The sequence below is a fragment of the Molossus molossus genome, unplaced genomic scaffold (assembly GCF_014108415.1).
Source record: "Molossus molossus isolate mMolMol1 unplaced genomic scaffold, mMolMol1.p scaffold_m16_p_13, whole genome shotgun sequence".
In the NCBI taxonomy this organism is placed as follows: Eukaryota; Metazoa; Chordata; class Mammalia; order Chiroptera; family Molossidae; genus Molossus; species Molossus molossus.
This window is the reverse complement of record NW_023425348.1, coordinates 55,325,607-55,340,831: the sequence shown is the minus strand read 5'-3', so window position 1 is coordinate 55,340,831 and position 15,225 is coordinate 55,325,607. Positions and strand designations below refer to the sequence as shown.

General features: G+C 52.4%; 1 protein-coding gene across 5 annotated transcripts in view; it reads right to left on the bottom strand.

Annotated features, from left to right (window-relative positions):
• Nucleotides 1–15,225, bottom strand: part of MICAL2 (microtubule associated monooxygenase, calponin and LIM domain containing 2) — a 199,070-nt gene that overhangs the window by 75,441 nt on the left and 108,404 nt on the right. For 2 of the 5 annotated variants that reach the window (XM_036258873.1, XM_036258874.1), the window contains exons 16-18: nt 11,563–11,634; nt 7,951–8,100; nt 6,182–6,304 (exon numbers count right to left, since the gene is read on the bottom strand). In XM_036258873.1, the coding sequence (XP_036114766.1) occupies nt 6,182–6,304; nt 7,951–8,100; nt 11,563–11,634 (345 nt within the window). Of the gene's footprint in view, nt 1–2,899; nt 3,026–4,204; nt 4,307–4,525; nt 4,739–6,181; nt 6,305–7,950; nt 8,101–11,562; nt 11,635–15,225 lie in introns of all 5 variants that reach the window. The other 3 variants (XM_036258875.1, XM_036258876.1, XM_036258877.1) reach the window with 2 other exon arrangements.

Below are 15,225 nucleotides of genomic sequence, written 5' to 3'. Positions count from 1 at the left end.
GTGGTCAGGGAGGGGGGAGGGGTGGCAGTGCTGTTGGCGATATCCCCTCAGAAACTCGCTACTCCGTCCCTGAGCGCCTGCAGTGGCTTCCCGGGGGGCTCTGGAGGGGCCTGTGGGTGTCAGGCCCGACCTGGGCCCTCTTCACAAATGGGGGAACTAAAGCACAGAGAGGGTAAGTGACTTGCCCAGGGTCCCAGGCGGCCCTTTCTAAGAGCCCCCGGATCATTCCCAGCCGCACGGTGAAAGGCACAGCAGGTGGAAGCTATTGAAGTGGTCCTATCACACCATCGTTTGATGGCCAAGGTTGGCTTAGGAGATGGGATAAGAAAAAACAGGGGCCACTGTTCAAGCGCACCTGGGAGAAATAAGAAACAAAGCTGTAGAGGAGGTGGCCAGGGCACCTGGGGTTGGCCATCCCGAAGTCCACCCTCGGTGCAGCCTTCCCTGCGGGGCTCCGTGGACACAGCCTCTGGCTGCTCCTTCGGAGGAGGCCTCCATCCACGCCTGGCCTCCGTGGCCCAGAGGAGAGAACAGCGGGCTAGGGTCGGAGCCCCGCCCCCAGTCTCCTGCCTGGGTCTTCGCTTCCTCCTTGGAGGCTCCTGCTCACTTAGCACTTTCCCAGGAAGAACCTCCCGTCACCCACTGAAACGGCTTCCGGCTCACTTTCCACAGGAAGTATCATCGTGTCTTCTGACATACCACATAACTGGCTTCTATATCATATTATTGTTGGCTATTTCCCCCTGCGAGGAGGCCTCATCAGGGCAGAACATAACTCCTGCTCACTGATGCCCAAAATGCCTGACACCAAGCTGTCATTCAACTGATGTGCCAAATGAATGAACCTTCACTCGTTGGCTTACTGCGTGCCAGTGGTTTAGAGCTGCTGGAAGAGCCCATTGGAGAAGCAGCAGCCTGGACCTCCTGGGGTGACGCCACGAGGCTGTGACAAGAGGTACGCCACTCACAGGAAGTGTGCCCCCCCCCACCCCCCCCGCCGGGGCCCACGTGCACGTAGGCAGGCTGCCTTTGGCTGCCTCCTAGAGGAAGAACACCTACTGGAAACCACGTCAGGGAGTGTTGGGAAGTGTGGCTGGTAGACGTGTGTGACGGCTCTGCCCTCGACCCTGACAGGGCCCTGACCAGGGCATCCTGAGGTCAGAAGAAAAGCAGGTGCAAGAGGGGCTGGGCCAGAGACAAGCAAGGTGTGGGCAGACTGCCCAGCTAGGGCATGAGCCACTGCCTGTCTGTACCCAAGTGCCCTCACCTTTATCACTCTGTCCAGGGTGACAATAGCCTTTTTCCTCAGCAGGAAGTCCTCCCCAGGGAAGGGCAAGAAGGCTACTCGGAAGCCTTCCAGTGAAGGTGACGGCAGAAACGCCAGTCTCCACCTGTACAGCTCACGATCATGTGGGCCAGGGATCCTTCTCGTGTTGAGGACAGAATGGAGGCCCAGACAGGTCAGGGGGCTGAGGTCAAACCGCTGACTGAAGGCTGTTCTCCACGCTAGCTCCTGCTGCCCTTCCAGGATGCGTCACACCACATTGAAGAACTTGGAGGAGGCAGGGCTGATAGGAGTCCTTGCTCCTTTCTTGGAGACCCTACCTTCACCCCTCTTCCCAGAGTGGTGGGGGTCAAAGGGGTTGGAACCCTCAATTCCACACAAGGTAGCAACTCCCCCTTTCCCACGAGTGCGGCAGCAGGGAGCTGGTTTGTGCACCAGCTTAGCAGCTTGGAAGCCGATGAGCAGTAACTCTGCCGGGGAGCCCTCAGCACTGCCCACCGAGCTGCCCAGCTGGCAGCTAGACAGACTGCGAGGAGCACAGTCTGTGGGGAGGAGACTCCCCTGTGCCACAGCTGGAGAAGTGGGCTTCACGTCCATTTCCAGGCTCCTCCACTCCAGGGGCCAAGCTTCTTCAGAGGCTGCCCCTCCCTCCCAGCCTGGCAGTGTTCTCCAAATATCAGGTAACAGGAGGGCAAGAAAAAACATGAAAAGTGCCCCAGAACGCAAATGGAATCGTTGCTCATGGTGCATTTCATTATCAACATAAACAGAGTTAGGTGCCCACCTCTTCCCTGCCTCCCTCCAAGCCAACCTCCGCACTGCTACCGAAGTCATCCTTCTAGAACACAGAGAAGAGCCTTCCGTGACTCTCCGTGAGAGGATACGATGACAATCCTTGACATGAAAGGAATGGGCTCACTTCTTTGCACCCCCAAGAATACTTCTATCCCCAAGTCCCAGTCACACCAGAATTCTGACCTTCCGTGCATGCACGTCCTGTGTGCCTTCCTGTGCACACGCCGGGTGCTTTCTAAAGTACCTTCACCCTCCACCTGTCTCCCGTAAATCCTCCCGCATGACCTTCCTCTCTCAGCCCCCACGTTCCCGCCTCTGTGACTCCTTCCAGGCTTCTCCCCTCTGGGTTCCTACAGCCTTGCCTTTTACACCTCTCATAGAATGAATGGACAGTATTGCATTAGGTTCACCATGTGAAACTGCTGGGGTTTTTTTAGGTCAAAAACAGCCCAGTATCGGAGATGTCACATGGTAGAAAGTTATTTCTATTCTAATGTTCCATTTGCCATCTACACGGTAGTAAGAGAACCCTACCACCCTCCTCCTTCGTTCCTCAGCACCTGGCACAGTGGTTGGCATATGGTGGGTGTCCAGCTAATGCTTGCTGGACGGATAAGTGTCAGATGATGTCTTTGCTGCCTGTTCTGCTACATTGCTGGGTCCACACAGAACCAAAACCTGATCTGGGACTGTTGTGACGTATCTTAGGGTTTTCATCTCGGCCCACCCGGCTCCAGCTGTCCGCCTGTGCAGTCAGGCGGGGCAGGGGGACGTCTCGGAGCATAAAGGGTGTCGGGGGCTAACGTTCAGGACAACTACCTTTCTGGCAGGAGAAACAGAGTCAGCAGTCGATGGAGAGGAAGCAGCAGCTGGATCAGGAGATGGAAGGCAGGAGGAAGAGGACGGAGGATGAGTAGGAGACAGGCCTTTAGAGAGTAGTTTGTTCTGCACAGAACAGAAACAGAGAACACTGTGAGTACCCCGGGAAAGGCACAGTGGTGCTCGCCTGGGTGCAGCCCACGCCTACATAGCCGAGGAGGGGGAAAGGCTTCCAGGCCTGCAGCTCAGGACAAAGCAGAGGCCTCTGTCTTTGCAGCAGGACTGCCTGGCTCCTGGCTCCATGTTCTGCTACTATTCCAACTCCCTTGCCACACTGTAACAGTTGGAGCAGGTCTATCCTGTTTCTGCCTATGTCTGCCACAGACACCAGTGCCCAATCCTGAAGCCCTCACGCTGGAGCTTGGTATAAAGTGGCAGGTGCAAGCTTAGGAAAGGAGAATCCTGGGTGACTGTGGGGTCTCTGCAGCTGCAGACAACTGTGCTAGCCTCCCTGCACCTACAAATGATCTAAATAAATGCAAAGCTTCCTTCCCATGTCAGTGACTCTGCTGAGTAGCAGAGGACTCAGGTCTGGAGGAGACTGAGTGAAAGCATCAGGGGAGGAATGTTCTAGAGATCAGGTTTGCTGCAAGAGACCACCTTACACATACACACACTGTGGGACCTCATATCAGTTCTTTCATCTCCTTGCCAGCACACGCTCTTCTTTTCAGCAAGTTTCTAAATAAGCACCTGGCTAGCAGGGGGCTGTGCTTTGTATTCTAAGGCAAAGCCATGCTTCTTGGCTCCATGAAGCCTTTTGGGAAAGCATCACATGGTTGACATTGTCAGTGTCTCCCTGATCAAGGCCATGAGGAGATTTCTCCATACTGCCCCAAAACATCATGAGCACCTGGTTTGCTTTCACCTTAAAGGCACTGTGATGTAATTCTTGCAACCTGCCAGCTTTCCCTCATTGTGTTGGCCCTTAGGAAGCTCAGAGCCTATTCAGCAGCTGTCTGGGATCTAACAGCCCACGTTTCTGTTCAGTCAAGTCTGCCTCTGATCTGAGCTCACTTTTCTGCCTTGGTTTTCCCTTTGTCCTGACTTATCTACTTATTTTGAATAGTCTCATTTGCATCTTTTTTGGATAGCACCTTGAATTCTTTAGCAGCTTGAACAATGAACCGTGCCTCATGCTATAAAAGCAGGAGGAGGGAGGAAATGGAGCTCCAGAGACGGACTCACAGCCACCTCCCTGGATGTTCAATGCCTGGGCTCCTGGGGCTCTGAAAGCCCGTTTACCTGCGGGAAATCCCCGTGTCCAAACATGGAGGCAAGGTGAGCCGCCTTCTCCTTAATGTTCTTTTTGTGAAATTCCCTGTTGGCCAAGTTCTGAGCCCTCTTCTGCAGCAGAGGCGAGAAAGGAGACAGAAAGGAGACAGTGAGCGAGGCCGGGATGGTGGGTGTGGACGGCCGTCAGCCAGGCTCGCCTCACTCACCACACACAGGACAGGGCACCAGGCAGGAACAGCGAGAGAAGAAACCCGCCCTGGGCAGGTGGGGGAAGAGGGGACGGAAGGCACCCAGACCCGGGCAGAGGCAGGGCAGAGGGCAGGCTTTCACCTGGAGAATCTTCTCCTCCACTAGCTGCAGCCGCCGCAGCACCCCGGACAGGGCCAGCGCCCCCTGGCAGGCGGGAGGCAGGGCAGCACGGTTCTCGGGCCTGCCCAGGTCGGACTTGGCCCTGGCTCTCCAGGGCCGGCTCGGGCCCTCTCCACCAGCAGACACTTGGTTTATCTCTCGGAGCACATGCCCCGTCACAACGACCGAGGAGAACTGGAGAGAAGGGAAATCAAGCTTCCTTCCCTACTGTGGCCCTTTCATAGCCCCCAACAACGAGGACTCCCCACACGCCCAGGGACCAAGGACACACCAGGTGCACCTTGAGAGATTCCAAACTAACCTCAGGTGTTGATATTCTACCACCTGCATCAGAATCTCCTGGTATCTCCTTTTATTGAATTATTTTTACATTTTCTTTTTTTGTTAAGTCTATTACAGTCACATTGGTTAATAACATTATATAAATCTCACACCCTCCTTAACATCGGTGTTGGGCTTCCCTCCACACCCACTGAATCAAAACCTGTACAACCTTGGTTCTCAATCCTGGACACACACACACTGAAATCACCTAGGGCACTTGAATATGCAACCCAAGACTGGGCCTCACTTCCAGAGACACTCACTTAAGTGGTCTTGAGATGGGCTCTAGATATTGGTGTATTTTTTTTTTTTTAATGTACCCATTTTTTTAAATCCTCCCCTGAGGACATATTTACATTCCAGATAGAGCCGGAGGGAGGGAGGGGGGGAGAGAGAAAGAAACATCGATGTGAGAGAGACACATCGATTGGTTGCCACCCACATGACCCCAACCAGGGCCGGGGACAAATTGCAACCGAGGTACGTGCCCTTAGCGGGAACTGAACCCGGGTCTCTCTGGTCTGTGGGCTGACGCTCTAACTGCTGAGCCAAACCAGCCAGGGCTGTACCCATTTTTTAATGGAAAAAATAAATTGCCCTTCAGGTAACTCATATACACTCAGACAAAATCCCTGCTTTATGCCCACATTGACCCCTCAGCCTCCACTGCCCGGAAGCGACAGCACATTTCTCACGCTGCCCAGACATCTTTGAAGGCTGTGGTCAGCAGCAGTGATTCCGTTCAAATCCCGAACCCAGAGACGCCAGCAGGAGAGGCCACAGTCCACGGCTGCCTGCCGCCGCCCTGGGCTCCCAGCAGGTCCCTGTCTGCTCCGGCACTGGGGAGCCTGCACCCAGCCCAGCCCAGTCCCTTCAATGTGCGCCGCCAGCCGGCCACCTAAGCCCATTGCACCTCACTGCCACCTTTTCACCAACTTCCAGATCAGACCATGTAAGTGGACTGCAGCTACAGCTGCGTGTGCCGGGCATCCGACAAGACAGCCCTCAGACCATGGGGTGGGTCAGCTTTCCCCGAGCAAACAGAGCACCAAGAGCACAACGTCAGTCAGCTGAGGCCTCTGGCTGGCTGAAGGCCCAGTGACATGTATTTCAAGAGGCTGCATATTAGGTTATTCTTACCTATTAGGGTGGGGACCGCATGTTGTATCTGCCTTCCCAAAGAACCTAAAATCAGCCCCACTTGGGGGGTGCAGAGGGCCAACTGAGCCCACCCCTCTAAATCAAAGTGCCCTCTGGCTTCACCGAGACCCCATCCACTGGAAGGAGCCCTACCTGCCTTTTCAGAGGAGGCGATGGGCTGGCTGTGGGCTCTTCCGGCTTGAGAGAGCGAGAGTTAACAGGAGGGTCAGAGGACGAGCGCAGGACAGGCTCACCTATGCCTGAGACACGGTGTTCCTGGGAGGAGGAAGGTGAGTCGCAGGAAACATGAAGGAAAAGGTTGAGTCAGACTGAGACACTTGGAGGAGGAGAGGCAGGGAGGGAGAGTTTTCAGGAAGAGAGAGAGCACTGGGCTGAGCTCAGGCTGGGCTCCACCAAGAAGCCTGGACCCTGGCTCTCTGCCTAGGTGAACAGCAAGTCCAGGAGTCCCCTCCTTGGGGACAGCGTGTGAGTTCAGGGAGGCCTTGCTGTTGGCTCAGACCCGGGCACTGAACAGGCACTGCCGGAGCCCCTGCCAGGCCAGGTGGCTGGCCCGGAGTCCTCCTGGACAGGGAAAAGCTTCCTGCCTACCAGAGGACGGGGTGCTCCTGTCCTGATGGAAGACCGTTTCAGCAACACTTGGGGGCCGCAAGGACCAAGCCTCCAGAAGGGGCAATTGAGAATAACATTCAGAGTAACAAGTCTCAGGAAAACGGCCCCCTTGGAATAAAACCTGGCTTCCTGGGAAAGGTCAAGTTCATCCGGAAGGGGCGTGGTTCACATGCAGACCAGGGAGACTTCTATGATCACCTGTAAAAACCTAATCAACCTGGAGTCTGCCACCCCCTGAGAGGAGCCTAACTCCTTTTTTAAAATATATATATATTTTTTTGTTGATTTTTTAGAGAGAGAGGGGAAGGGAGAGAGAGATAGAAATGTTGACGTGAGAAAGAAACATCGATTGGCTGCCTCCTGCACGCTCCCTACTGGGGATCGAGACCGCAACCCAGGCACATGCCCTGACCTGGAATCAAACCGGGACCTCTCAGTCCATCTGACAATGCTCGATACACTGAGCCACACTGTCCGGGCAAGGGGAGCCTAATTCTGTCATGTGAAAAGCACTCTCCAAAAAACCCAAGCCCCTTACCCCAAGCTTTGGTAGTGTGGCAGTGGCATCCCAGAGGAATTTGGGGAGCAGACTGAACCAAGCAGCTCAGACCTTACGCTACAGTCCAAGCTTTGACTGCCTTCAGCCACACTCTGACCCTGGTCAGACACACAGCCCTGCCAACCTGACCTGGGGGAATAGGGAGAGGAGGCACTACAACACTAGGGAGGTTGGTCCCCATTCCCGTAGGCCCACATGGAGCTAAGACCTGTGACTCAGTTTCCCCTTGTTTGGATGGGTCTTCTCACCATGGACTTGGTGCTCTCCCAGGAGCCAGCACCTCTAAAGCTTCTTCCAGCTGCACCATCTTACTGAGGACCGCAAACCAAGTCATGGTTGCAAAGTAAAACCAAATTAGGTAAAGGATTTCTTCTCTAATGCAGAATAGGCATGGCACACTACGGTCCTCGGGCCAAATCTGGCCTGCTGCCTGTTTTTGTAAATAAAGTTTTATTGAAACACAGCCATGCACATTTATTTAGGTCTACGCTGCTTTCAGGCTACAATGGCAGAGTTGAGTGGTTGCAAAAGAGATCAGGTGGCCCCCAGAGCCTAAAGTACTGGCTATCCGGTCCCTTTTAGAGGATTCTGCTGACTCCTGGTTGAGAAGAAGGCTCACTTGAGCCTGGCCTGGCTGACATACCTGAAATCCATCACTAGCCTGAACATCTGTGCTGCATTCTCAGTTCTGGTCACCAAGAAAGCAGGTCCAGCGAGCAGGTCCAGGACTCACCTGCTTCAGGAGTGAAGGGTTCCGAGAGTTCTCCTCAAACTTGGCCAGCAGCTGACTTGCCATGGACTTGACTTTGTTCTGATTTCCACCTTCCTTACTGCCGCTGCCCTCTTGACTGGAGCCCAAACTTCGGCTGGAAAAGGTTGGAGGCTGCAAAGTCCAAGCCGGTGCATTAATTGTTGGGTCCCGGAACCGAGGTATCAGGGAGAGGGTCTGGGCGCTGAGGACAGGGGACTAATTTCCCAAAGAAGGGGACCCTCCATGGTGTCAGGAAGTGAGGCCCAAGCAGCAGTTGATGCCCAAATGGAGACAATGCTCCTGGGGGGGAGGTGTCTTCCCCAAGACGGGCACACCCAGGCTCAGGAGCCAGGACTTAGGGTTTGAATCCTGAGTCTTTTACATCCCAGCCCAGTGACCTCGGCAATTAACTTCCCTGAAGTTTCCTCATCCGTAAAATGGGAGCATAACCCATTTCACATGGTTGTTGCAAAAAAATCAGATATAATAATGAAGCAGTAAGTAAAATCATTTTCAAAATACTTCCGTTGGTTTCCAAGAGATGAACAGTTGGGGGAATAAAAGGAGCAAGAGGGTGTCAATCAGGGACAAGCTTTGGGCTTCTTTCTCCTTCCTCCTCTGCAACCCACTCCCATCTTCTACCTGCCCCGCTCTGCTGTTGCTATCTTTTAAATTTCTTCTTTTTTATCCTCGCCCGAGGACATTTATGCATTCATATTTAGGTAGAGAGGGAGGGAGAGAGAGAGAGAAACATCAATGTGAGAGAGACACATCGACTGGCTGTCACCCACACAACCCCAACCAGGGCTGGGGACAAACCGCAACCGAGGTCCGTGCCCTTAGCGGGAACCGAACCTGGGACTCTCTGGTCTGCAGGCCGATGCTCTAACCGCTGAGCAAAACTGCCCAGGGCTGTTGTTGCTATCTTTTAAAAACAACCTTTAATTGTGAAATAATTTCAGATATACAGAAACGTTACAAAGATAGCACAGACGATTCCTGCATACCTTTCACCCAGCTGCACATAAAGTTAATGTCTGGAATAATATGCTACTGTTATCACAACTAAGAAATTAACACTGCCACGACACGATAAACCTTAGACTTGGTTTGGATCATGCCGGTTTTTCCACACTTGTCCTTGTTGGGTTCCAGGACACAATCCAGGATCCTACATCCTACATGGAATTAAGCCATTACTTCTCCTTAGTCTCCTTCCATCTGTAACAGTTCCTCCATCTTTCGTTGTCTTCTATGACTTTGACAGTTTTGGAGCGGGCTGGTCAGCCATTGTGTACAAAGTCCCTTGACTTGGGCTGCTCTGACGTTTCTCATGAGTAGGCGGGGTTAGGGGTTTGGAAGAAGGGTGCCACAAAGTGGGGTGCTCTTCTCCTTGCTTCATACCAGGGCACATGACACCAGCGTGACTAATGCCTGGTGAGATGTTGGCTGTGACCACTTGATTATGCTCTTTTCTAAGATGGAGTTCCACATAAGGTTTCTTTAGCTCATCTGCTAAAAATAAACCTTGGAAAATTACCAGAGTTCACGGAATGTCTGTTCCCTTTCCCATAGGACCTGCTCCCACAGGCCTCGAAGGGTCAACGGCACTGTCAGGTCAAGTGGTCAGTCTGCTTTCCCAAGGAGACCATGAGTCTCCCTCACAGAAACAGCTGTTCTGAAGACAACAAGGAAACTCATGGAAGCAGCAGGCCACCAGCCATGTTTTACGAAGATCCCTAAGAGCAGCGGCCCCCTGGGACGCCGTGTATGCAGGGCCACTCTGAAGTGTTGGGCAAACACGAACTGGAGACACTCCCCATTTCAAAGTGGGAAATGTAACTCTGCATAGCAATGCAGCCTGGAGTCAGAGAGGGCGAGGGCACTGGGTGGTCACTGCTTGTACAAGGCCAAAGCCAGCCGGGACAGTGGGTCATGCAGAGACAGCACTGCCCAGACACGAATCACCAGGGGCTCCTTCGAAAACAGATTCATGTTCGGTGGCCTGGAGTGGGCCCTGAGACTCAGCATTTTTAACCAGCTGCCTGGTGACGATGATGCTTCTGTTCCTTGGCACACGCTTTGAACAGCGAGAATTGAGAAAAAATTATTGCTTGGTTCAATCTGACTTGGAAGCAAAAAAGCTGGCGCAGAAAACTGCCCAGAGCCATCGCAGAAGGGGCAGGTGCAGGCAGATGTCTCCCCACACTCACTCCCGTGCTGTCAACAGAAAGAGCACAAACGCCCCTCAGAGAGGCCCGGGATGAAAGGCAGGAGAAGACATCCACCCGAGACAAAGTGCACCCAGGGAAGCTGCCTAGGCGGAGGCCAGAGCAAGTCACCAGCATGTGAAGTGAGAGCCAGCACCCATCACGGGGAAATGAACATCTCTCCTGCCCCGCCAATAAGCCTCTGCTTCCTCCTCTCAATTATCGCCCTATGCCCTGGTTTCTGGCTCACACCAGGGCCAAGAGACAGAAGCAGCAGTTCTTGAAGTGATCAGCCAAAGTAGTTCGAGAAAAGGTTTGAACAAGGGTGATCTGAACTCACTGAATAAAATGAGTCCATGCACATTTTAAGACATAAACTGAACTCCAGGCTTTCTTTGCCAGCGTTTCCCTCTGAGCATCCCAGAACACAGGCTGGCCCACAGGCAGCTTCCCTCTCTCCCACGGCAGCCCTCATGGCTCTAATTGTTACAAAGTTCAGCTGTGAGAACCAGGGTCCTGATCCCGGTCAGAGCTTCCCCATGAAGCAAATCCCAGACATGAACAACGTCATGACAAGATACAGCAACAAAACCTCTTCAGCCATAGAAGACGAAGTCTTTTCTAAGTCCTGTAACTCAGGTAGCAGTGCATTATACAAACTATCCACGTGCCTCTATGTCATAATCGTGACATCAGCTGTTAGGCTCCCTGGAGCTGGCATCCTGGGGTTCATTGACAACATCTGGGCTTGCTTTTGTGGGACTGACGGCCTTTTCAAATGAAGGGATATCTCAGGCCTCTTTAAAGAGCCGCCTGGGGAAGTGGAACTGATACTTTCTTTTTCTGCTGATCAATTTTTCAGTAGTAGAGAGATTCGTGCCTGGTTTTGACAAAGTAGCTTGTCATTTTCTTGTATCACCAGAAGGTGGCACTTGTGGGCACTGGGACATTGGCCTTAAAGTTCAGAAAACATGAAAGGTGGAAACAATGGCTGGGAGAAGGGACAGCTGGTGCCCCTTTACTGCCCACTATTAATAGTGATTATATATTGATTAACATAGGTGCCATATATCATGCCCAGCATGTTACATCAATAACATCTCCTTACATAATCTTCAAAAATCCTGCCAAGTTTCATACATTTCAAACGTATCATTTGTATTTTACAGACATGAGCCCCCCCCTGGGAGGTTCTTCTCCCCAAGGTCACCTAGCCAGTAAGCAGTGGAGCGAGGACCAGAACCCGACTGTTTTCCACCAAGTCAAGCTTGGAACCGAGTGGTTCCCGAGAGCAGAGAGCAAGGAGGACAGGGCACTGGGGCTGCCTGTGGCCACTGGCGTCGGGCAACGGGCCCTTGTGTAAACCGACACTGTGCTCACGAACCTCACGCAGGCTGTTGAAGCCTTTCCGCCGCCGCTTGTTCATGTCGTTATTCTCCTCGGTTTGGCTGTCCACCTGCAATGGCCAAGAAAGCACGGTGATCTCAGGGCCACACGAGCCCACAGTTCCGCCAGCAGCCCTCCCCACCCCGAGACAGACAGACAAACTGCCCTGGCCATGACTACAGCCGCACAGAGCTCTGTGTGGGTGCAGCGGTCGGATCCTCACCCCACCTGTCAGAAGGGGTGGGAATCACATCCCCACATCGTGTTGAGACACCCCAAAGCACAGACTCCCTGTGACGTGACGGGGAGTTTCCCCGCTGTGAACGCGACCTTGGGCTCAGGCAGTAACAGCCAGCCTGCTGGAGCCCCTCAGGGACTGCTATGGGGACCTCCTACGACAAGGTGACGGGCTCACTGCGCAGGCGGGATTCTAGGGACTCAGAGAGCTGCCCAGGGATTTGATGGTAAATTACATCCGCATTCAGTCACCACCCCAGCCACCAGTGCTCGGTATTTTCATTTCAAAGGAGCACCAGATTTTGTCCGAGCACTGTGATGAGTATGCAGCCCCATTTGTCCAGGGCACGTTTGACTCACTGCTTTTTGTCCCTGGCATAATTAGTGATAATGCTTCTCTCCACTCCCCAAAGCGGGCTGGTTTGGACAATACATTACATGGTGGCCCTACCAATACCCTTTACCGCCTGCTCCCTGCTGCCCGGATCTGGACATGTAAACGCAGAGAAACTCGCACTTCCCAAGCCTATCACATCACCCCTGCAAGGACCACCAGAGGCCACCCGTCGTCGGGCTTGGTTGCCAAAGGAACGAGTGCAATGTCCAGGTTGCGCTGGGCTGGGTCCGAGGGATGACTTAGCACCTCCTCTGCACACTGCGGGTGAGTCCATTCTTGACACTGAGGTTAGGCCTCTCTACCACCAGTCTCCAGCTGGGGCCTTCTCCAAATGGCCAGCCCCCTGAGGACCATGAAATCATCCCCACGACTGTGTATCCCTCCAGCTGGGGCCTTCTCCCCCGCAGAGGGCCCTCCGCGGCAGGCCCAGATGAACTCCTGGCCGGGCCACTTTGGAGGCAGTCGCAAGGGCTGCTGGTTGCTCTCTCCCTCAGCCCAGGGTGCCACCCCCAGCCTCACACACCCCAAACCTGCCCAGGGTGCCACCCCCAGCCCCACACGTCCCAAACCTGCCCAGGGTACCACCCCCAGCCCCACACCCCCCAAACCTGCCCAGGGTACCACCCCCAGCCCCACACGTCCCAAACCTGCCTAGGGTGCCACCCCCAGCCCCACACACCCCAAACCTGTCCAGGGTGCCACCCCCAGCCCCACACGTCCCAAACCTGCCCAGCCACAAGCGGATTCTTTTACCTCCCAGTTGTTCCGGAACAACACTAATAATTTCAGATACTATGATAAGGGATGATCATGTACTATATAACAGTGACAGCACTAACAATAGCACAGAGTCCCTAGCACGGTCTGTTACGGACTCACCGGCTTCCACCAGAAAGCACCTGCTCCCCAGTCCTTACACTTCCCCTCACCCCATACTTACCAGAACCTTTAATGTTTTCAAAGTCAAGATCAACCAGAGTTTAGTCATTGATATTTGTTTAAAAAGTTGATCCTTCCCTTGCTCAGGCATCAAAAAAATAAAACCGGATTAAAGGGCCCTGTCTTCCCTCCCACATTTCCTCAGCTCCCAATAAATCATTATTCTGTGAATGGAAATTATTTCAGGCCCAACGGCTTGGGCAAACACCAAGAGAAACAGATGACCTTGTTTTCAACAATGCTGGGCCTTAGAGGCACAGGCCGTCTGGGCCCCCGCTCCAGAGCCGGAGACCCGGCCTGTGGAAGAACAGGCTGTCCTACCAGCGGGGGCACTTGGCGCCCATCGCAGGGTTTTCTGTTGTTCTTTTTGTTTGTTTGTTTCCACCTCAAGGGAGGCCTTGGCTTTTTCCTTAAAGAGCAACATGTCTTTATTCTCTCTTCTGCATTCAACAACCCCAGGTGTGACTATTCCAACAACCGGAGTCTGTCGAGATCCAAGCCCAGTGTTAGCCACAGGCGCACACAAAGCTCCTGGGGGAGCGTGTCCAGTAGCGGCACCTAAGACGACCCCAAATCCTTCGGGGGAATCCAGGAAGTGTGGGGGCAGCCACAGCGCCTTTGCTCCGGCCTGACCCGTGGGACAGTGCAATGTGGTCTATGCGGAGAGGTTAGCAGTCAGCTTGCCGAGACGAGACGGTCTCTGCTCTTCCCATGGGTTTAGCATGGAGCACTGATTCTCAGTGAAGAGTTTGGTTAAAACAAAAAGGTGGAGAAAATGCAAATCTAGAAATCTATCTATTTTTTTTCTTATCTGTCTGTATATCTCTATTTGGGAACTAAAGTTGCTCAGCACCCCCCTTTCCTGGCTCTATTTTGTTCTACAAAGAATTTAGGTGCAGGGAGAAAGAAAATATTTATGGTACCCTGTCAAACAGAGCGTGAGAATAAGCCAATACCTCACTTTCTTTTCCTATTAATTTTTTCCATCCTTTTCACCTGAAGTTTTTATCATGATTTCCTAATGATTTGTAAGATTCTACATATCAGAAATCATTTATTAAAGTAACCGGTATCTCCATTAAAAAAAAAAATAGATGGCCCAGCCGGTATGGCTCAGTGGATTGAGCTTCATCCTATGGACTGAGAGGTCCTGGTTCGATTCCAGGTCAGGGCATATGCCCTGGTTGGGGACACGCAGGAGGCAGCCGCTTGATGTATTTCTCTCACATTGATGTTTTTATCTCTCCCTTCCTCTCTCTCTCAAAGAATCAATAAAACCATATTTAAGAAGAATAGATGTATATCTACCAATCTGATAATTTATTTGATCAGCACACAATAACCATGTTCCCATACTGTCTGACTTAATGTGATGTCAGCCCAAAGCAAACAAAGTTGTCATTTAGTTAGCTACTATAACCTAATCCTGGAGAAATTCAGGTCTCGGTCACAGGGAGAGACTGGCCATTGCAGGCAACAACTTGGTTGAGTAGGGTGGCTGCCGTGAGATCTAGAAAGGTGGCCAGTGACACTAGCAAGAGAGCACTGTTCTTCTTCAAGGGCAAAGCAGTGGGAGCCATGGGTTCAAATCCTGACACTGATTACTTCCTGGCTGTATGACCTTAGGGAAATCACCGAACTCTGACTTCAGTTTCCTCACCTATAAGATGCTATACTCTCTAGCTCATAAAATGTTGTAAGGATTAATAAAATCGTGTGTGAAACATTTCTTACAATATATGGTGCTATATACATGTTAGACACCATCACTCAAGTTAATGCTCCTTAGCAGAAATGAGAACATCTGAGTTCTAGGTCTGACTTTGAGAGTCACCCCCTACATAACATTGCAATTTACTCTCCCCACTTCCAGGTTTCCCCCTCTCTAAAACTGGGATGAGAATGCATTCCCTGCCTTCCTCAGAAGGGGACACCAGGGGCAGGTAAGATCTATAGAGAAGTGTTTCATATGCTGTCAAGTGCTACATCGATCCAAGTGCAGTACTGATCCAAGTGTTCAGGCCAACTAGTTTCACTCATCTTTTCAGACAATGAGCATCTCTATGTAGTATTTATAAAGCAACTATC